General features: G+C 42.2%; 1 protein-coding gene across 1 annotated transcript in view; it reads left to right on the forward strand.

Annotated features, from left to right (window-relative positions):
• Nucleotides 1-23,191, forward strand: part of Fhod3 (formin homology 2 domain containing 3) — a 428,882-nt gene that overhangs the window by 330,214 nt on the left and 75,477 nt on the right. Inside the window, 2 exon segments of the mRNA XM_052741682.1 lie at nucleotides 17,616-17,750; nucleotides 21,935-21,985. Of these exon segments, the coding sequence (XP_052597642.1) occupies nucleotides 17,616-17,750; nucleotides 21,935-21,985 (186 nt within the window).

Genomic DNA, 23,191 nt, shown 5'->3' on the forward strand with positions numbered 1-23,191 from the left:
TGTGACAATGACTTGAACTGACAAAACTGCAGTTTCATTGTCCCAGGAGTCCATTAAGCCTGACTACTACTTATTCTAGCCTTGCTTGTCTGTTGTTTTGTGACTGTAACAATAGAGATAGATGACAGACGGATTGATAGAAACATAGATGATAAATAGAAAGACAGATGAATGTTATATAGACATAGATAAATGAAAGATAGATAACCAATAGGCAGATAGGTAGGTAAATGACAGGCAAGTGGGTAGGTAATAGGAATGTAGGGAGAGTTGGATAGATGGATGGGTGGATGGAAACAGGCAGGTAGATAGATAATAGGTAGATAGATGTAAATAGATGCTAGCTAACTAGATAGACAGACAGACAGAAGGTAGATGGATGTACTGGACCCCTGAATGGCAAGTCACATTTTTCTGCTGTTGCCTGAGTGTGTTACATTGATTGTACTCACAATAATGGACATTTTATGAAGTTTATTGCTTGACAGCTGAATTCTTTGCATGTTATTTATAATGCAATTGCACATCTATCAGTATTTTTTGCTCTTTTGAGACACATAGCTATTTTTACTGAGATACATACTCAATAGAATTTTTAAGATTTATTACTGAGATTTTATATATTTCCCTGTATGATTAAGAGTGAAAAGGATATATACTGAAATATTATGAATAATAGTCATGGTTTTGCATGGAGAAACATGTATCTTTTGTTAGCAATCACCCCCCACCCCAGCTAGTAAATGTAATTCCTGAACCCTGAACAAGTCTATAACTTTAGAACTCTCATAATCTTGATTTGGAAATGAGATTAAATTTTCAAAGTCTTAGGAAAATCAGGTCAGTGACAATGCCCCATCAGGTACCTTGAGCCACTTTGAAAGTGGGCTTCATCATGAGCTTAAAGTTTTCCATTCCTCAGGCTTGTTTAGGCATGTTAACATGTTGGACGTTAATCAAACTTGGAATTATATTGTATTAGTCAGTGTTCTAGAGGAACAAAACTCATAGAATGAATCTTTGTACTAAAAAGAACTCTATGAAGCCGGGCGGTGGTGGCGCACGCCTTTAATCCCAGCACTCGGGAGGCAGAGCCAGGCGGATCTCTGTGAGTTTGAGGCCAGCCTGGGCTACCAAGTGAGTTCCAGGAAAAGGCGCAAAGCTACACAGAGAAACCCTGTCTCGAAAAACCAAAAAAAAAAAAAAAAAAAAAAAAAAAAAGAACTCTATGAGAGTGGGTTATAAGCTACAGTCTGTAGCTAGAGTTTTTCTCTCCGGGTTCCGCCAAGCCCTGGCAGTCCTGTAGCCCACTTATAAAATATAGACACTTATATTATTTAAACTGGTCGGCCGTTAGCTTAGGCCTACCATTGTCTAGTCTTACTCTTATACTCAGCTCATTTCTGTTAATCTATATATTGCCACGTGTTCCATGGCTTTACCTGTTGCCTCTACATGATGCTCCCTGGATGGCAGGCTGGCATCTTCTCCTCTCTGCCTTCCTGTTCTCTCAATTTTCCTTTCTGCTAGTCCCGCCTATACTTCCTGCCTGGCTACTGGCCAATCAGTGTTTTATTTATCAACCAATCATCCACAGCAGTGGTCTGGTTAGTCCAGCAATGGCTATCTCCTGACTAGGAGGCTAGGAATCTAGTAGTTGTTCAGTCTGTAAGTCTGGATGTCTCAGCTAGTTTTCAGTCTATATTGGAATCCAAAAGAAATAGATTCTAATACCAGTAAGTAATCCTCAGCATCCTCATCTATCTTCAGCATCAAGATAGATGAACTTGCCAACAAGAGTGAGGCCCAACAGGCAAAAAGAAAAATCTTACTTCTTCCATGTCCTTTTATGTTGACTGCCACCAGGTGTGGCCCAGATCTTCTGACCTCAGATGATCTGAATTTAGGGTGCATCTTTCCACTTTGAATCATCTGGATTTAGGATGTGTCTTCCCACCTCAAATAGTCCAATCTAGAAAAATTCCTCACAGGTATGCCAGATGCTTATATTTTAGTTAATTGCAGATGTAGTCAAGTTGACAACCAAGATTAGCCATCACAGATATATTGACCCAGAAAGGAAATACTGATGAAAAGTTTTTAAAATTAAACCAATACAAGGATATTAAGGTAAATCCATCTCCCATTCTATGACAGAGTTGTTTAAAGCAGTCTTCTAGAAACAGAGAGTACAGCACTAATTTTCATGAAATTGGAATTTAGATTGTGCCAAAACAAAATGAGAAAGCTGGAACTGTTTACAAATATCCTCAAGGCTACAAGACGCAACTGTGTAATGAAATCAGACTTTAAAAAATGCCTCAATTTGGAAAATGTGCTTTTTGAGCAGAGAAGTTCTAAATATTTTCTTTCTGAAAGACAACAAAATTAAAGGAATATTTGAACCATTCATTTCAAGTATTCAAAGGAAACAAATACATAATAACTACAGCACAAGTAAATGTGGGGCCATGGGCCTTGGGAGAGGCAGAACACATGCTCATCCTCTCCCTGAAGTGCTGTCTCCATCTTGCGGGGCATTTCGGGAATGGTAGCAGGAGGCAGTTGGGTGGTGGTCTGACTGAGCAGGCTGAGTGAGTGGACCCAAGGGGCTAAAGTTATCTTAAGACAATCAGTCCTTGGGCTTAGACTAGAGAGGTCACTTAGGATGAGGTCTAGGCAGAATTTCCTAGTACGAGGACCTTGGAGGATTCTTGGGGCCAGATTTTAGGAGGGACTTCCTGTGGAGATGCTATGATAAACACTGAGAGACCTTGTTAGCATGAACTCTGTCTTCCGACTTGAGATAGTGCCACTGCTTGCTTAAGCAGGAGTTGCCTATCTGCTTTCCAGAATAATGTTCAGAAACCTTGGATGCTCAAATGACCTGGCTTCTATAGTTGTCCCTGCAGAGGTTTTCCCTCTTCCTGGGGGAGGATAAATGCAGTAATGGCATCCCCTTAGGCAGTTAGACAAGGTAGTAAGGTACATGCCACCGGTGTGGTGCTTTGTGGTGTGTGTGATCAGAGACTCAGCGTGAGACCCACCCTGCTAGGCAGTAGCATATTAACTACAGGCACCATGAATGCTATTAGAGTGTATCTCTCACTTATCTGGATAGCTCTCACCGTATACCCATTCAGCAGTAATTTCTCATCCTCCTTTTCCCTGTTCTCCTTGTAACCCCTGTTCTATAGTCTTCATCTACATCTGTGACATTTTAGCTGTCTCTGCATACAAGACGGAGTATGCAGGTTTGGGATCAAAGCTCAGTAAGAAAATGCTTGCCTACCATATGAGAAGTCCTAGGTTCAATCTCTAGTATTGCATAATAGATGGATGCATGGATGGATGGATGGATGGATAGCATAGACAGACAGACAGACAGACAGACAGACAAAAGAGCCATGTAGTATTTTGTATGTTGTCTTTATATGGATGACTTATTAAACTTAGCAGAAACCCCACCTATGTATATTACAGCTAGCAATATTTTCTTGTTTTAAAATGTTTTTCCATTAAATTTTCCTATGGCATTTCCTTCATCCACTCCTCTGTTGTTGAACATATGACTTGCATTCACATATTGACTATTGTCTGCAATGCTATGATGAGCATGGGCATGCAGACATGCAGAGATCCTGAATTTAACTTTTCTAAGTATATGGCCCCAGAAATGGAGCTACTAGAGTATAACACAGACGAAGCTATTTTAAATTCCCTGATTGTTCTATGGACTTTACCTGTGTGCTGTATAAAATGTTTTATACAGAGAGGGAGGACAGTGGTAGTGGTTCTTCCTCCTATCTTTGAAAAGGGACAATCCTAGTGACTCAATGTGTGTACTTCTGGGACCAGTGTACATCTATATGATGACATCAATGTTCTGGATCATTTACACAGATGTCAATACGCCTCTCAAGCTTTCCCTTCCCTTGCTTTTCCTTTTGTTGGTCCTGTCTTGGTCTTCTTTCCATAGCAGGGCTTGGAGCCGAAGCATTCCTTTCAACAGCTTGCCAAACTGCTTCTCTCTGCATGCTGCTTCACCCCAGCCCACCTGTATTCATGCACTCAGTCTTTCACTGATACATGTGATGTAGTAATGGTAGTTCTTAGAGCATGTCATTTTGCACATATGTGATTATCTGAAGGATCCTAATATAATCTCCCCAAATGGATTTTGTAGTGGATAGCTGTTCCAGCTTTGACCTTGAAACACTGCCCCTAGAGTGACAGCAGGTAACTGCCACACCTGCCTATGACCTGCCCCTGGGGCTAACCTGCCCCTGGGGTATGGCTGAGCAGGAGCCCCTTAAGACTCGAGGTGCATAGTGATTGGCCCTCCTGGATACCTCGTGGTCCTGGAAGCCGCATGGGACACCAAGTCTTGGGGATATGGGGGCCAGGCAGCTTGCCTAAGCTTTGGCTTCTGCTTCCAGCTCAAGCCCCTTAATGAACTTTCACTTTCGTTGACACCCTTGAAAACCCACTTGCTCCAGTTGTCCAGTGACTGTCTGTCCTGTGTGGTCATCTCTGCTTCCAGGTATTTCCTTCGGTGCTGGTTACTGCTGCTCACCCTGTACTCTCCTGTGAGCCATGCTTTTGACTTTTACCGTGTGTGCCGCTTTCTGGCATTGGCGTCTTCCTCATCCCGCTTGCCTTCTCCAGACGGACCATCTGTTCTATGTGAGCCCTGCTGCTTCCCTCCCTGTCTGTCTTCTTTGGCTTGATTTCTTGTGCTGACCTTGCTAGTGTCTACATGTGCCTCCATGTCCTCCTTGTCCGGGCTTTCAAGTCACAGCTCTTTACTTAGATGTGATCTCTGTGCTTTCCTGGATCCCAAATACTTGCTGGCTGTGTTCTATCACTTGATCTGCTTAGAATTTTTTGTTGTTGTTTTTAATTGTGTCAGTGGAGTTGAGATTTCCACTGTTCAATGGAGCATTTAAAAATTTAAATTGGCTGATCAACTTAGATAAAAAGAAGAAGAAAAAAACTAAACTAAACATTGCTGAGAAAAACTCCAAATCTCATGGAATGCAGTGCAAAGGACATCATCTTTCTTCATGATGACACCTAATGTCACCCTGACAAAAAGAAATTGATGGACCCATGCAGTGGAAGCTCTGTCATTCAGCTGAAGAAGCTGTCTGCTCTTTGGGCTGTGGGATTCCTGCTTGTATGCCGCTAGGTCTTGATAACAATCTCATTACAAGCAATAAGAGGCTCTGGAAAGAAAATGTGCTCCTAACTAATCCATTGCATCCACCCTGAGTGCACAAGAGGAGGCATGCAGGTCCCATTGATGGAGTAAGTTTATGTGGGGTTTGGTGACATCACAGAGTGACTTTGTGCATTAGATTCTGGGGGCTCTGCATCAGCCCCTGACCTCCTCAAGAATGCCTGTCTTCAACAGATACTAAAGGTTTTTGTTCCTGCATGTGTGTGGGATCTGACTCCTCACCATTACTGCTGTAGTTCAAGAACCAAACCATGCCTGGAATTGGACACTGCAGGAGGCTATATCCCGTTTCTTTTCTGAACTACAGCTCTGCATGGGTGATTTTTCCTTCTTGGGAACCTTGACTGCCTCCTTGCTGTCTAGTGACAGGTCCTACATGATTAAGCTCGCAGGTGGGAGCTCTCACATCTGGGTTCTGCATGGACCTTCCAACCTTGTTGCTGTTGACATGAGTGCGCATCCTCACTGTAGTTCAGCCCCAAGGAAATTATCCAGTGAACAAACCAGGATGTCCTGGGGCTCCTCTTTTAAATTTATTGTCTATTCTCTTCTCTCCCCTTATTTGATTCTTCTGTATAGGCTAAGTGCAAAGAAAATGACATTTGTCCCATACAATGTCCCTGATTTGTCCACATTGGACATATTGTGGATCTATACTCTTGTGCCTCTGTTCCAGCTTTGGGCACTCAAGAGTTATACATTTATCCCTAGGCTTCTAAACTGGGGCTCACTTACCTCCTGTGGTCTAAGACCTTGCACGTTGGGCCTGCAAAACCATGCAGTGAAGATGACTCACCTTTGTTCAACTGGTGAACAAATACTAAGTAGGACCGCAGCCCAGAGAAGCCAGTGTTCATATGACTTTTCAAGATTGTTTTAGTGTGTGCTTGCTGGGAGTGTTTCACACTGGTCCGTGTTCTTGGTTTTCTGCCTTCAGGGCTCTCCACTCCAGCAGTATTCCATTCTGCCTTTTTCATGTCCTTCCTGCTAGGTGAGTGTTAGTCAGAAGCCATGCTTTCCCATCTAGCAACCAGCTCGATGCCCTCTTCCTACATCTTCACCACCAACAAGTCCACGGACTGCTTATAACCTCTGCTTCCTGTTTTCTTCCTTTGGAAAGTGGGATTTGCATAGTTTCTCTCCCTCATTTACATAGAAGATATGCCCAGTAACCTTAAGTATCTGTATTATAATTCTGTTTGCAAATGAGAACATGTCTTGCATAAAATGGAGGCTGAGGTCAGTAACCAGGAGGGTCAGGTATCATTCACCAGAGAAAGTACAGATGGGTCTGGTCCCCACAGAGCTGAGACACAATGAAATGCTCTGAAGTAAGCCTTGTGTGGCACTACCCCTGTCTGGCATGCTCTTGTAGTGGGACAAGTAATTCTTATTTGTCTGTTTTCCACTGGAATTATACAAAGATTACAGATTACAATTTCCTATTCAGAAAACGCAGCCCTGGTTCTTTAATACTTGCACACTTCCCCCTTCCCCACTGCTCCCTCCAAGGCCAGCAATGAGAAGTAACTAAGCATTGTCTTACAATAGAGGCTCCCGTGCTTCTGGTTTGCTTTGGGACATGCTGTGCTCAGGGGACACTAGTCCTACAAACTTATAGTTTGCATATAGCAACTATTTATTGAGTGTGTGCCCCAAGCTTGGACACGTTCATCCAGCATTGCTGGAATCACACACCCAATCCTTAGCTTCCTAGGGATTACACATTTATGTACAGAAAAGGGAGCCAACAAATATAGTTTCCATTGTCATAATTACCACAAAGAAAATGAACTTTCTTCATAGAAGAGCTAGGAAAAGACAGGCTGTCTATGACTGAGGCTGTAGCTGGGTGGTAGAGGGCTTGCCTCACCTGCATGGGGCCTTAGGTTCAATGCCCAGTACTATGAACACAGAGAGAGAGGGAGGGAGGGAGGGAGGGAGGGAGGGAGGGAGGGAGGGAGGGAGGGAGGGAGGGAGAGGAGGAGGAGGAGGAGGAGGAGAGGCCATGCAAGTGGGATTAGGAAGAGCCTTCTTTCAGAGGGATGCCCCTTCAAGGAGTATGCGACATTGAGCTGCCAACATAAGATAAATTGCAGTTTTCCCTGATTTACCTGGTGAGGGTCAGGGGTGAGGGACAGAGTCAAGAGGAGCTAAGGAGATGGGATGAGTCTATACCTTTATTTAAAACATGATCTTGAAGAGCTGGGTGAGATGGGAGGTTGGGAGACAGCGTGGAGTAAATCTGGTGTTCAGAAATGAGAAAACAGAGGGAGCATTGGCCCCAAGTGGGAGACAGAGATCGGCAGGATGGATGTCAGCCTGTCAGCCAGAACTGCCAGACAGCTGGTGGCAGTCAGTGATTCTGGAAGCTGCCAGAATGGTGGAGTCGTGAAGCCATGCAAGGGGGACCTGGAGCCTTGACAAGAGAGGACTGGCCTCCTTTGTGCTGGAGAACTCAAAGTCTTGGACAGAAGGCTGGAAAGTCAGAGGGAAGGAGAGAACAGTCAAGACTTGCTCAGTGCCAAGGTCAGGGCCAGCAACAGCAGCCAGCAGATGGCTGAAGCTTGAGGACAGCCAGGGCCTGAAGGAATGGCCCTGTGCCTTCTCATGAGCCGGTCAGGTAATGTGAGACTCCCAGGGGGACCAACCTCCCTAGCTCCCTGCGTGGATCCTATGATTCCTTCGCATGGCCTGGGAGCTCAGAACTGCAGGGAAACAAAGTGTGCAAGTTGCTAAAGAAGAGAGCAAGAGGGAGCCTGCAGCCTGCAACCTGCAGTTCACAGCCCTCTGGACGTCGGGTGTCCCCAGAGTTGCTGCAGTGGTGACAAAGGACAGTAGCATGTTCTTGGAGTTAGCTCTGGGACTTGTTTATTTCATCACAGTTTTCCTGACTGTGGCCCAGGAGAGGGGAAAGGTTTTTCCATTTCCTAGTTAAGGGTACTGTAGCTTGGTCGATGAGTGTCCACCCAAGGACCAAGTGTTAACGGCTTGGGACTCTTGGGAGGTAGTTGGACCTTTAGGATGCAGAGCCTAAAGAAAGACCTTTAGGTCATTGGGGACATGTCCTCTGGAAGGATCCTGGATCCCTGACTTCTTCCTGGATGTGTGAAGTGAGCAGTTTGGGCCTGCCACGTGATCTTTTCATGATATCCTACTCACCTGAACTGTGAGCTAGGACAGTTTCTGCTCAGAAGTTAGTTCCCTCAGCCGTTTCATTCTTTAGTCCTTAGGTCATGCGACATTCAGTTCCACAGCTGGCGGAACCATCCCACAGTTCAGCATCATCATCCTCATTCTACGCTTTTTGGGACCATATCAATCTTTCTACTGCATTTGCCACTTGTAAATTAAGTGATAATTTGAAATATCAGATACAGTTAAAACTTTGCTTGGCTCTTTGTTAATATTTAATTAGAGATTACATTTTTTTTTTTTTTTTTTGGTTTTTCGAGGCAGGGTTTCTCTGCAGCTTTGCGCCTTTCCTGGGACTACACTTGGTAGCCCAGGCTGGCCTCGAACTCACAGAGATCCGCCTGCCTTTGCCTCCCGAGTGCTGGGATTAAAGGCGTGCGTCACCACCGCCCGGCTAGAGATTACATTTTTTATGTGGGAAATGTTTGCTTCTATTACTAATAAGATCTTATTTCACTTGAACTAATCAAAGGATATTTTCCCAACCATTTTCACAGTAAAACTGACAAATAAAAATTCCATAGGAATTCTGTCACCTGTGTCCCAACAAAGCCATTCCCCCCACCAAGGTAATACACATGGCCACATCTTTTACCATCAGAAATGTTCTCATGCCTCTTTGTAATTATTGTCTTTCCCCATCACTAAGCAGCCACCATCATTATGGATTCATTCGCATGTTTAAACAAGTTTTCTATTAACATGATGTTATATTCTCCTCAGGGATTAGCTGCTTTTATTTAGCAGAATTGTCTTGACAGTCATTTATTTTACTAACACACTCCCCTTCGTGGCTGTGTAGTATTCCACCGTGACTGGTTGACTTAACTGTTGGTAGACACTTGGGTTGTTAGTGATTTTGACAGTGTTTCTGGGCATGCTTTTGTTTCTCTTAGGTAAATGACTGGGAGTAGAATGATTGAGCCATATAGTAGGGCATTCTTGGCTTTTTGAGAAATCACTAAACTGTTTCTGAAATGATTGTGCACTGGTGTGATTCCAGAGTCACAAAGTGTCATGAAATGGATTTCTTCAGCTCTCTAGAGCTGTTCTCTGGAATACCAGCACAACTCTTCCCTAAATAGTCATTGGAATTTGCCCATGGGATATTTTCCTGTGAGTGTTGTTTTAGCTATCTTCTATAGGTTTTTGCTTATATTTACTTTTGGTTTGCTCAAAATGCTTCTTACTTCTTTTCAAAAAAATTTTTCTCATCCATAGGTTATTTTAAAGTGCTTATTTTTTGAATATTTGGGTTATTTTAAAGTATTTCTTTAACTTATGGATATTTTCAGGTTTATAAACTTCCATTCTGCTATAATATTGAAGTTAATGAAATTCTGGTCAATAGCATACTTGTATCTTCTTTAACTCTTTTACATTTCATGAATTTTACCTTGTAGCTCAGGCTATCTTCTCTCATAGAAAATTTTTTGTGATCACTTGCAATGAATGTGTTTCCTGATGCTGGATGGAATGTCCAATAAATATTGATTTGTGTGCTGGTATTGTTTCAGTGTTCTATGTCCTTAATGACTTTTCATCTACATTTTCCATTAGTTCCTGAGAAAATGGTGACAAAATCCTATCCTATAATTATATTTACTTGTCTCTTGAATACTAATTTTCCTTCTTTATGTCAATGTTCATTTATTAGTACATAACTGTTTATAATTGCTACATCCTCCTGGTGACAGTTGCCTTTTATCATGTTGAAATGGCTTACTTTATCCCTGTTAAAATATTTTAATCATGAATCTATTTGTCCATCTTTTTATTTGAACATAAATTAACTTTTATATTTAAGTAGAATTAGTGTAGGCAACTTACTGACTTTCAAAAATCTAATCTGACAATCTCTGCCTGTTAAGTGGGGATGTTTAAACCATTTATATTTAATGTGATTGTTGATTAGATTGAGCTTAAGTTTGTATCATTTCTACTATATTTGTTTAATCTGTTATTTTCCCATTTAATCATCTCTGTCCATTTTTAGTGTCTATTTTTATTAGTCTGTTTCATTTCTTATCTTATTTGTAGTTAACTGTCTTGTGTTGATAATTTGGACATTTACCATGTTCATCTTAATTTGTTGCATTCATACAACCCTATGAGAATACTTTTGTTTTCATCCTTCCACCCAAGTCACCATGTATTTACTTTTCTATGTATTGTAATCCTACAGGGATTGCTGCTCTGCTTGTTGTCTTTAAAGGACATTAAAAAATATTTGCCTATTTCTCTTTTTATTTTTTTGTGTGGATCAAAGTTGTGAGGTGGAATCCTTTATCCTCTGCCAGCATTTCTTATGCTGTAAATCTAGAATTTATATTCTTGTTTTATCGCTGGAAAAGTATTTTTTTCTTTGACTTTCAATATCTGTCTATATTGGTTAGGTGGGTGCGTTGGTTATTTTTCTCAATGCTGTGACAAAAATAATCAACAAAAACAGCTCTAAGGAGGGAAGAATTGTTTGGTTTTATGGTACATTGTAGAGGTGAAGTCATGGCAGCAAGAGCCTGAGGAGTCAGAATGCAGAGAGAGATGAATGCTGGTGCTCAGCTCACTTTCTCTTCTGTGTTGAATAGGAGATATTAACCCATGGGGTGGGTCTTCCCTCTTAGACACTTTCAAATGTATGTTTCCATGGTGAATCTAAATCCCTTCAAGTTGACAATGAAGATTAACAATAGAGGGAGTGATGGACACCAGGAGAACAAGGCCCTCTGAATCAACTAAGCAAGGCACATATGAGCTCACCAAGACTAAAGCAACAAGCACAGAGACTGCATGTGTCCACACCAGGGCCTCTGTATATATAGTGCAGCTATTAGTTTAGTAATTTCATGGGACTCTTGACTGTGAGGACAAGTGGGTCTCCGGCTCTTGTGTCTGCCCTTGAGCCTCTTTTCCTCTTATTGGGTTGCCATGTCCAACTTTGATATGATAACTTTTGATTCATCTTATTTTATTTTTTCATGTTTGGTTTTTGTCTCTTAGAAGCCTGTTCTTCTCTAATGAGAGACAGAAAAGGAGTGGATTTGGAGGGGAGGGGAGGAACTAGAGGATATAGAGGAACTGGGAGGAGTGGAGGGAGGGGAAACTATAATCAGGATATATTGTATGAGAAAAGAACCTATTTTCAATAGAAGGAAAAAAAGGAAAGGAAAAAATTTATATAAATTATGGGAGCCCAATAACTATGTACATCTCTCTGATTTTAACTAATGAGAGTTTGGAACCAAGAGACTTGATAAAAGGGCAGTGAAAACTACTGTGTCATTTCCCCCTTACCTTGTCTTAGAAGCATTTACAGAAAGCCCCATGGCATATTAAATACCAAAAATTGCTAACCAATTCTTTGTCTAAAAACATATTCAATAATCTGAATATGATATAATAAAATGACTGAAATACCTAATAAAGGAAGGAATAAGACCTTCAGTTTTATAGTTGTATAGTTCTGCATGGAAAATATTCTAAATACATTAGTCCAAAGGTCAATTTATAAGGCTGATTACAAAATATTTACATTTTTGTAAACAATAACAAAAACACTGCATAAATCTACAGGCTGTTGGAAGCTGCAGTGTTAGCCCCAGGCTTCTCTGAGTTTTACTGTCAAGAGAATAGTGTGTTTGATCTTTACAAACTCCTGTAATTTCCTCAGCATGTATTCAGAACTGCAATTTGGGGACAGAGAATATCTGAGGAAGGAGGGTCTTCTTGTTAGGGTATTCCATGTATTTCCAGATAGCTATTTCAACTTGGGTTTCCATTGTTTTAAAGAATTTTCTACTTCTACAAGCTGTGTAAACTAGATAATTCTTTTGCAAGTTAAACAAAACACATTTTCTAGTTTAAGACTCTCTCTCCCATGCCTCCCCAAAAGAATTATTGATGGAGTTCTCTGCTTTTCATCTCTTTTCTTCTGCATTTCTTCTTCTTTTCAGTTCATCTCTTTCCCATCAATTTTGACAATAATTTCCCATATTCACTGTTGCTCTTTGTGTAGTGGGTCTGTTTTCTCTGGCTGCTTTTTATGATTGTCTTTTTGTCAATTTGAATTTGATATGTATTTAAACGATTTTCTTGATATTTCTTGTACTTGGGAGTTAATGAAATTATTGGACATGGTGGTTTATAGTTCTCATTATTTAGAAAACTTTTCAGTGTCTATTTTTTTAAAAAAAAATTCATCTCCCCTTTCTTATGATGACTCCAGTTCCATGTTGAATGACTTTCCCAAACTTTATTGGTATTCTGTGGATTCTTCTTTTCCTTGGTTCTTTAATGTGTTGCTTTTTAAATACTGATGTCATTGTTCAAGTCCACTAGTCAGTTTTCTGCAATGCCACTTGACTCTTTTGGCTGGACTCTTATACCTATCATGTGTGCCTCATTGGGCTTTAGTTACAATGACTATTCACATGTCTGTGTGTGTGTGTGTGTGTGTGTGTGTGTGTGTGTGTGTGTGTGTGTATAATTTCTTTTCACACATTGGCATTTTCAATCAATATATCATAAATCTTACCTTGTTGGGGACCCAATATTCCTTCGTTCTTGGGTTTTGTTGTGTAATCTACTTTACTGAGGTCTTGCGCTTTTAGCTTTGTTAGGTCTAGCTGTATTCAGCACAATATTTTTCCACAACTGAGCCATGATGCCTCTTAGTACTCTAATCTCTGTCTTGAATGGCTTGCTTGGCAGGGGCCTATTGCATGTGGTGATGGATAAGTTTACCAAGTAGGTAAGATTATGAAGTGAATTTTATTGTTCCTACATTTAGATTTTTATTGGAGGCCACAAAAAAATTGCCAGAATTTTCTGATCAGAAATAGGGAAAATATTCTCCTGACCCATCCATCCTGTTTGGGTCAGCTTTAGAGCACATAAGTAGCATCTAAAATTAGTTGTTAAAAATAGCAGCCATGTGTTACTACCCCCTCCTCCCTGGTAATGTTGGCCATGCGTGCTCTGACAGATGATCCGGTTCCAACTTGCTTTACTCAGGTGTTGGCAATCAGCTGGTCTCTTTGGGTTTACTGGTTATCTAAATCTAGCAATTGTCTGGCCCTTGGCTGAGTGGACAGGAGACCATAGCATAAACCTGATTGTGCAGTCACCTCACTCAGGCCTGCTTACACTGTGGTGCTGGTGGGCCACCCCTGCAAGGGCAACAGAGGGGTGAGCCTCTGTGTGGAAACGTCCAAGACTTGGCCTCTACATGATGGCTCTGTTGCTGCATTGTTCAAAACAAGCCACGTGATCAGGCTGGATTCAAGGGTGGGGGGAGTGAGTTTGTGAGTCTGTAGGTGTGTAGGTGCATATGTGTGTGAGTATATATGTGGGAAGCAGAAGGCAACCTTGAATGTCATTCCTCAGGAGCTGTCCATTTTGTCTTTTTGAGACAGGGTCTCTCAGTGGCCTAGAGCTTGCAAGTTGACTGGACTGGCTGGCCAGTGAGCTGAGCCCCAGATATTTACCTCTTTCTGCTTTCTAAGGTCTGGAGTTTGAAGAACATGCCACCATGCCTGCCTTTTGTGTGTGTGTGTGGGAGAGGGGGGTTCTGGGGGTTGAACTTGGGTCCTCGTACTTGCAAGGAAATCATTTTACCAGTGGAACTGCCTCCCTAGCTGATCACTGCTGTGAGAAGAGAAGCTGTGCTATCTGAGCTCTGTCTCTAGAAGATACTGTGTGTCCACTCAAATTCACTGTGCACTAAACAAACAAGACTTATCTGCTGCCCTTGAGCTTAGAGACATCCCTTGGCTCGGCACCTGGCTAGCTAGCAGACTGAGACCGTCTTGAATGGTTCTCAACTGTTTTAAAAACTGAAGCTAGCGTTCATCTTTCCTGTTTGTCTCAGCTTCGCCTTCAGAAAGACTTCCAATCTCATGTTTAGTCTGTCTGCAGATTCTTAGATCAGCGCGGTGCCAACTCATCATCAAAAGGGAGAGACTGCCGATGACAGAGAGCCATCCACCCCACTTCAGGTCAAATCATCTATGTTGTGTTCACTCAGCCCAGGCCGCCGTCTATTCTGTCAGGAGCTGAGAGACACCCCAAACCACTCAAGGTCATGATTGGACTGGTTGTCTCAGGTTGTTGGGCAGACTCCTTTTCTACTGGGAAAGCAAGGAACTCCTAGAAAAAGAAGGGCTGACTGTTCCCACGGCGTGGAGCAAAAGGACCTGCTTGTTTCCACATCCAAGAAAATTGTTCTCCCTCTCAAGTATATCATTTCAGTTCTTTCTGTAACCAATCCTTTATTGCTGACATTAGCATAATGGAAATAATGTGGAATTCCTATGAGAAAAACAATGTCCTCCCAATTTCTCTCCCCTCTCAAACAAAAACAAATGTCTGAGGCCAAATATCAGAAAGAGAATAGAGGGAAATACTCTGTATTGCTAATTACCATGTGGGAGATTTCTGGGTCCCTGGCAATAGTACAAATGCTCCAGGAGGAATGCTCCAGGAATCTTCAGTAAGGGTGAAGTTCAGGAAAGCACCATCATTGCCAGGAAAGCAGGAGTATAAGTGATAGCAGCCTAGATGATGAGGGGAGCCTTTCTCTCAGCTCCAAGAATTCCCGAGAAGACCAAGGCATGAGTCATCTGATGCTTGCCTGTGTCCCTGGAAGGGATGAAGAGCTCATACAGACTCTATTGCAAAAAGAAGACACGTTTTTAGCATTTTACAGCATGGGTTGTTTTGGTGTATGGTTCATTTTTTGCTTAACTATTTAGGATTCTTTCCCCATGTACGGTTTGAAGACCAGCTCTCGGCATTTTATTCTATGACTGACATTAGTGCCAGCACCATTTGTTGGATAGACTATCAATGCCCCCACTGATGGTACTGACATGTTCGTTATGAACTAGTATTGTGTGTGTGTGTGAGTCTGTGTCCTAGGCAGTGACCTTCTTCCATTAGTCCATTTCAGTTGTGAATCAAGATCACAGTTATACCTGGCTGCCGTGGTTATTGAATGGATTTGGACATTTCATGAGACAGTACTCTGCTTTGTTTTTATTCACTCAACAACAATCTCAGATCCTCTGCAAAGATTTCCAACTCATTTGTAAAGCTCCCTGAAAAATCCTCTTGAGATGGTGATTTAGATATGTATTAACCTAAGAGAATTAAATCTTTGGCCCAATTTTATATTTTTATTTGTGAATGTGATGTTGAAAATGCAAAATTTAGGTGTGTTAAATTTTATAGTTAGTGAGTTTTTTTAATTTCAGATTTATTTCCTTATTGTTTATTTTCAACTTAACTGCATTATGACCAGGAAGGGAGATCACATGACATGGGTTCTGGTCATCCATCTATTCGTGTTTTTAGTGGTTTAATGACAGGTTTTAAATCTTTGTGTATGTAAGAAGAATGTGTTTTCTCTATGTTGAACATCAGATCAATGTATTATATAAATTTATTAATATATTAATATCCTTAATGTCTATCAATCATCATGCAAGAGATTAAAGGAATCCCTTTACTTTGTGCATTAAATTTACCTGCATATAGCATTTTAAAAATTGCAAAATAACAGTAGCTCAGAAAATATAGAACCTATATAGCATAGTATGGACTTCTTAGGGTGAAAACTAAATAAATTCTGTCTATGGCTATATGTCCAGGGCTCATTGGGAGCTCCTGGGTGAGCCTGGGGTACAGAACTTGGTCATATAGACGGTCAACTGTCCTCCTTCATTTCCCTACCCACTTTGTAACTTAGACATTTACTGCTAACTTGCATTTACTAGTGAGGATGGCTTAGATGAATGTGACCTGGAATCCCGTCTTTCTTGGCACTAAGGAGTTCCATGCCCCTGACTGTGCAAGCATATTATCTCTGAATTTACATATGGTTTTGCCCACTCTGCATCCTTGGATAAAGAGTCAATATATTTCAAAGGCGTTTGTATCTTATATTTGGAAGGTTTTGTTGACAAGCAAAAGCAATAGTTGTTCACGGTGTATTTTATTCCCCAGAGACCCAGGTGACTCCCCAGCTCACCCCTTTTTAAAATTCCATTTACTTTTCCAGTTTTCTCATCTCCCATCCATCCTCTTCCTTGATATTTCTTGTGGTTCCCATACCAGGGGCCCCCACTGAGGCCTCCCCTCAGTTAAGAATGGTCTATTTTACATGAACTCTGGCCAAGAATAAGAACTGGCCTTTGACATGCAAAATGTCCTTGGATGAGTCTTAAAACTGAAGAAAATGTCCTTAGTTGGATCCGCTTTTTAGGCCTCTGTCATGCCTTTTCTGTCTGTCTTCCGAACACCTTGTTTTAAGATGACACCATTCTTTTGAGATGCACATAGAGAAAGTAGTAAACAGTAAAATGTGCAAACAGAAAACAGTTTTAGATTGAAAATTGATTGTAGTTTTTCAAAGCTCTAGCATAAACCAATTTTAAATATAAATATAAAGGTATCTATTGTATAAATATATGTACATACATGCAGTGCCTCTGCCTGGACTTCTGTTTATAGTGATTCCCATGACTATGACTGATGACCACTTACAGGCCAAGCATGTTGCTTGGTGTTTTATATACATCTTCAGTTATACATATTATCTCAGCATGGGAGCAGTTTGCTTATCACCATTTACAGACAAGGCTTCTGAACGAGAAGGGATTGAGATCCCTACTGATTTTCTTAGCGCCACCTAGGTGCTGGTAGACCCACCATTCAAACCACACTGGGGAGTGATTCCTGCTTCTGTGCTTTTCTTTCTTTTTTCTGTGTGTGTGCGCTCGCATGTGTGTAGTATGCATATATGTACATACGTGTTTTCTTACATGTATCATGTATGATGTTGGTGGAAGCCCTAAGCTGATGTTGAGAAGCATCCCCCATGGCTCTTCTACCTTTACTCATTGAGGCAGAGGATCTCAGTCAAAGCCAAAGCTTGCTGCCATGGCCAGGCTCACTAGCCAGCTTGCTCTGGGGATCCCCTGTCTCTGCCTTCCCAGATAGGAGTTTACAGGCAGGCTACCACACTGGTAACTCATCATTTACATGGGTTCTAGGCATTTGATCTCTGGTCCTCACATTCATGAGGCAAGAGATTTAACCACTGAACCATCTCCCCAGGCCCCCGCTCTATGCTTTTATCCACAGGCCAAGCAACTAAAGCATAATGTTGTGTTTTCAGGCCATCGCCAAGCGGTCTCCTCACATCCTCCTTCAGGCAGCACCAGGAGTCCCTGGCAGCAGAGAGAGAACGGAGGCGCCAAGAGAGAGAAGAAAGGCTGCAGAGGATAGAGCGGGAAGAGCGAAACCGATTCAAGTAAGGGCTTGAAGACTGTTTCTAACTGTGCTTCCGAACTTAAAGCGCAGACTTACAGGCTTCCTAAGTGGGCCAGGAGGCAACACCTTTGCTCCCAATTCTGTGCATACCTTTGAAGAGGAGTAAGACTCCCTGCAGCAGGCTGCTTGGGTATGGTGTGTCCTGCCTTCCTCTAGCCATGTGGCAGGAAGCACAGGCAGCCAAATGCAGTTAGGATGCTGTGCAACCTTGGTCACCATCAGTCAAAGTGGCTTTACCCAGGACACAGAGCCTGATTGCCTCAATGTAATTTGCCATTTCTCCCTGAAGGTCTTCATGTTTTATTCATATCCTATTAGATGCGGAAAGAAAATCTTTTTTCCCCCAACTTTCTGGTTTGTTCTTTGCTCCCTGTAGTAACTACATATTCATATATATGTGGATATATTTTTTAATATATGATAAAATTTATCTTGTATGATATGTATTGATTTTTCATGTGGGTGAATTTTTGTACCAATTACTCCAAGCCTATGCCATGCTCTCTGTTCCCTCTATGGATGTTTCCCTGGGCTGTCTCATTAAAGGTTCCATGTCCCATTGAAGGTTCCACGTCCCATTGAATGTCCATGTCTTAGCCTCTCTGTTCCCATTGAACCCAGCGTCCCCCTGCTTCCCCTTTTACCAGTTCACCTGTTGGTTGTCCTCCGGGTCCAGCTCTCTCCTCTCCCCTCCCTGGGCTCCACATGCTGTGCTTTGGAGAATGCACAGCACCAAGTCTTTCCTTACACCTTTCCTCCCTGCCCTTCTTCCCCCCTCTTCTCTTCCTCTCCCCCTTTCCTGCCTCTCCCCACCACACTCTGTATCTTACACCCTCGGCTTCTCATTATCCCTCCCAGAACATCGCCATTTCCCCCTCTTCCCATGTTTCTCCCCATCTCTGCTTCCCATTTCCTCAGTTTAGTTTCTTTGGCAGACACTCCCATGGATGACGCTCGTCACATCCTTAGAGAACATAAGGCATGATCAGTGATAACTTACAGATTCAGTGACTTCCCCAGAGGCCAAGAGGAGCATGTGTCATTGTAGAAATGACCCAAATACGAGCAGAATTGTAAAGCTGCTTAGTGACTACTTACTGCTTCATGCACAGACACTCCAAGTCTCTCAGTGGAAGGCTAAGCCTGGCTTTGGTAAGAGAGGATGAATAGGTGACATGAGGTAAACCAAGATCATTTTCTGCCACACGTGTGTGGTATACTATGAGCTGTCAGAATTCTACCAAATGGTGCGTGGAAACATCAACCTGTCTGCACCCCTTCTGAGGTAGTTCCAGAAGTTGTTTATAAAATCCAATTTTTAAAACCCCTGGAACAAGTTAAATGCTTTCTGATTTATGGATCTTTGAGAAATCTCATGTTTTACCACCAATTAGCAGCTGAGAATTTGCCTCAAAATACGTGGAAAATTCAAGGATTAAGTTATACACCAAAAGTCTTATTGAAAATCACTTAAAATTGGGTACACGAAATGCTGCTTCTAGAGAAAACAGGACCACCAGCACCAGAGAAAGCTAGGGGATAGTTCATTAAGTGCTTGCCATGAAAGTGTGAAAATCCAACTTTAACCTTAGAACCTGGGTAATAAATCTACCTATAGTGGCATACACTTGTCCTCCCATTGCCAGGGAGGCAGAGACAGGAGGATGCCTGTGAGGAGGCTGTGTGGCCACCCATCCTGGCTTACTTAGGTAAGCTTTGAGCCTATGAGTCATTCTGTCTCAAAAAGGGTGGGCCCTGGCTGAGGTGGGGCTGAAGCAATTGCTCAGTGGGTAAGAAGAATGCTTGCTATAGAACACGAGGACTTGAATTTAGATCCAGGCATCCACATGAAAAGCTAAGTCTGGAAGCATGCAGACCTGTAAAAGCCTGTGCTGTGGAGGGCTTATAGGGAGCTGGGGGAAGACAAGGGCGTTAGTGGGCCTTGCTAGTCCCATCCCAGGCCCGGTTCAATGAGAGACCCTGTCTCAAAGGAATGAGGTGGAAAGTGATAAAGCAGGATCCCCAGCATTCTCCTCTGGCCTCTGCATACACAGTCACACCCACCCACAAAATCAAACAAGGTGCATAGTGATTCTGAGGAATAAACCAAGATTGTCCTCTGAACTACACACACACACACACACACACACACACACACACACAGAGAGAGAGAGAGAGAGAGAGAGAGAGAGAGAGAGAGAGAGAGAGAGCTTCCTGAGCTGCAACCCATCTCTGATTTGAACATGTGTAGCTCCTAGCATAAACAGCCAGCCCAGCTCTGAGAACAGGCTAGAGAGAGGACTACCACCCAGGTCCCAGGACGACTGCAGGGTGGTGCACAAGGCCTGACCCAACACAGTAGAAACTCCAGAGAACTGAACTAATAATACTGGAGCCCACGTCAGAAGGTGCTCACAGGTGAACCCAATCTATTTGATTATCTACAAAAACAAAACAAGAATGAGTGTCATTTTTAGAATTTAAGTCCTCAGATTTTTGTTGTAGATTTGAGATAAACAGATGCAATGCAAAACAGCCTGTCACAAAGAGCTGAGGAAATTTTAGCACAAAGAAGAAAGATGCTGAAAAGATGATAACGACTGAAGGGACACAGATGATGTCATTGTCAGGCAGATTTTAAAGTAACTATTGTGAATGTGTTCCAAGAGTAAAGGCAAGCACATCTCTGCCACAAGCTATTCTTGGAAATAATTGATCTATATGACAAACTACATTAGAATTCATTCCCTATATATTACAGTGGAATGTTACCAGAGTAAGACTTTTTACTAGTAAGACTGAAAAAAAAAGAGCAAGGGTAGCAGAAGTATGCTTGAAACAGCTGAAAAGACAAGCCTTTGTGAAGATGTGAAGAAAAGCTGAGTAGAAATGCACATAGCTGAAACATGGAAAAAATCATGAATTCGTTGGATGAGGCAGGCAGCAGAATTGAAATGAGAGAGGGGGGCCAGTGAGCCTACTGGAAACAAAGTGTGAGAAAAAGAAGTCTCAGAAACCCTTGGAAAAACACCCAAATCCCTATTATTTATTGCATTGGAGTCCCAGTAAAGCAGGAAGATAGACTGAGAACGTGTTGTAACATTCAAATCCATGTTGTACACACGTTTACGTGCACACAGACTGGGGACTGACTCTGACATCTGGTCTTCAGAGATGGCGCATCATCAGTCACCACTAACTTTGGCTTTCAGGTGATTATCACTTGTTATTTAAGAGTGCAGAGAGAACCAAGCAAAGTGACCCCTTGTCCACAAAGAATGCTAGTCATCAGGACAGACTGACCACAGGTGACAATTAGTTACAGTGACCATGGCTCCATATTTGAGAATGTGGATGGAAAGAGAATTAAATAGGGAAGCACATTAAGGTGCATGTCTCCTCCATGCCAGGGGTGATCTTGCTCTGGCAGCCCACATCTCAGTCCTGCTGAGTAAATTGTTCACATGCCTCATGCCTTTGCACATCACAGTTATCCTCCGGCTTCAGGTGCGTTAGTGATGAAGCATCAAGCTTCCTGGCTTAGAAGATTTCTAGCTTGGAAGACAATGAACATGGATGCTTATGCACAGCACATCTGGATCCTTCCTGCATTTTCCCCAGTCTACACCTCCTTTAGTCTTTCTGAGATTGTCTCGTTATGTCCAGTTATTATGTACCCTCCACCACATTATAAGGTCCAGTGTAGACAACCATGATGTCCAGACTCTCCAGGAAAACAGTCTGCTGAAAGACATGTGGCCAGCTAGTCTTTAACTTAGACTTAAGTTGGAACCTCACCAGCAGGACCAGAAAAATGAAACATTAAAATTGAACAATGTTGGACATGTCATGGGTGTAAATAAAAGTGAAAGCACAAAGTAAGACCTTTCAGTGGCCTTGGGCTGAAAACAGAGTGATGAGTAGTGTTTCTGACTAAGCCAATGTTTTCCTGCTTTTCTGACTTCTTTCCATTTTATTGAAAAAAAAAATCCACTGTGTTTAGCATGTTTGAAGGAGCCCCTAAACTTTTAGCATTCAACTATGACAAATTTTCATTTCCTAAGGCAATAGTAGGGCCTTTCCTTTTAGTAATTGCTTTGTAATCTTCTGAACATCTAAGTCTATTTTTCTCCTCTTGTTGTTTGTTCTGAACATTTCTGCTAGCCGAGAATATCTAGACAAAAGAGAGGAGCAAAGACAAGCGAGGGAAGAAAGGTGCGTATGTTTCTTTCACTTTGTAACGAGGTGTCATGTGACTTGGCACTGTTAACCAAGCATGCAGAGTCCCCTGGGGAGCATTAACCTCACCTAAGGCACCTTGGCATTGCATGGCTGGTATTTGCAAACACCTGGCCTCCTTACTTTATATTCCAAGAAAACTCTGGATTTATAATAGATATGGTGACTGACGGAGATCAGAGATGGAAAGATGCCTAGAGACGTCATCATGGCCAAATCTATGCTCCTAAACCCTTCTCCAAATGAGCACATTATCATCTCCCTCTTGATGTATGTTAGCCACAGTCACATGTCACAATGATGGAGATGAGTTCTGAAAACTTCATTGCTGGATGGTTTTTGTCATTGTCTGAATATCTTTGTGAACACTAACAAACCAAGATGGTGGGGACAGCACTAGGCACTAACGGCTCAGGGACCGTCATTCCATAAGTCATCTGTAATTGACCAGACATCATGATGCCTCCATTAACCACACTTGAAACACCTTGTACCAGCACTCTTGAGCCTGGATTAGGTGTTCTTACTATGTACTTCCAGGTCCCTTGGGCCATATTCATTCAGTCAATCAATAATTGAGCACACATGCCATACCAGATATTGTCCCCAATGTGCAAAAGACCCATTCCCAAATAGCCCCTGCAGTGTTTGGTACTCACAGTGGGCACTTAGAAATAAAGTATAGAATGAATGAATACATGACATCCTGCAAGAGGGTTCAGTGGGTAAAAGGCGCTTGCTGCCAAGCCCAGTGACCTGAGTTTGATCCCTGGGACACACATGACGGAGAGAACCAACTTCTGCAGCTTTTTCTGACCCCCCCCCACATGTATGTTATGCACCACACACACACACACACACACACACACAGACACGCACGCACATGCACACTCAGAGAGAGTGGGGGGACAGAGAAAGAGAAAATGTAGTTTTAAAAAATAAATTATTTAGCAAACTAACAGCTTCATTTGAAATCTTCAAACTGCAAACTTGGTCCATTTTATTTTTTATGTGTATAGGTGTTTTGCCTGCATGAGTATCTGTGTGCGATATGCATGCCTGGTACCCTTGGAGGCTAGAAAAAGATGTCAGATCTCCTGAGACAGGAGTTACAGACTATTGTGAGCTCCTGTTTAGGTCCCGAGAATAGATCCTCGGTCGTTTGAAAAAGCAAGCAGCCTG

Source organism: Peromyscus californicus, unplaced genomic scaffold (genome assembly GCF_007827085.1).
Source record: "Peromyscus californicus insignis strain IS unplaced genomic scaffold, ASM782708v3 Scaffold_17__1_contigs__length_78620276, whole genome shotgun sequence".
Taxonomy (NCBI): Eukaryota; Metazoa; Chordata; class Mammalia; order Rodentia; family Cricetidae; genus Peromyscus; species Peromyscus californicus.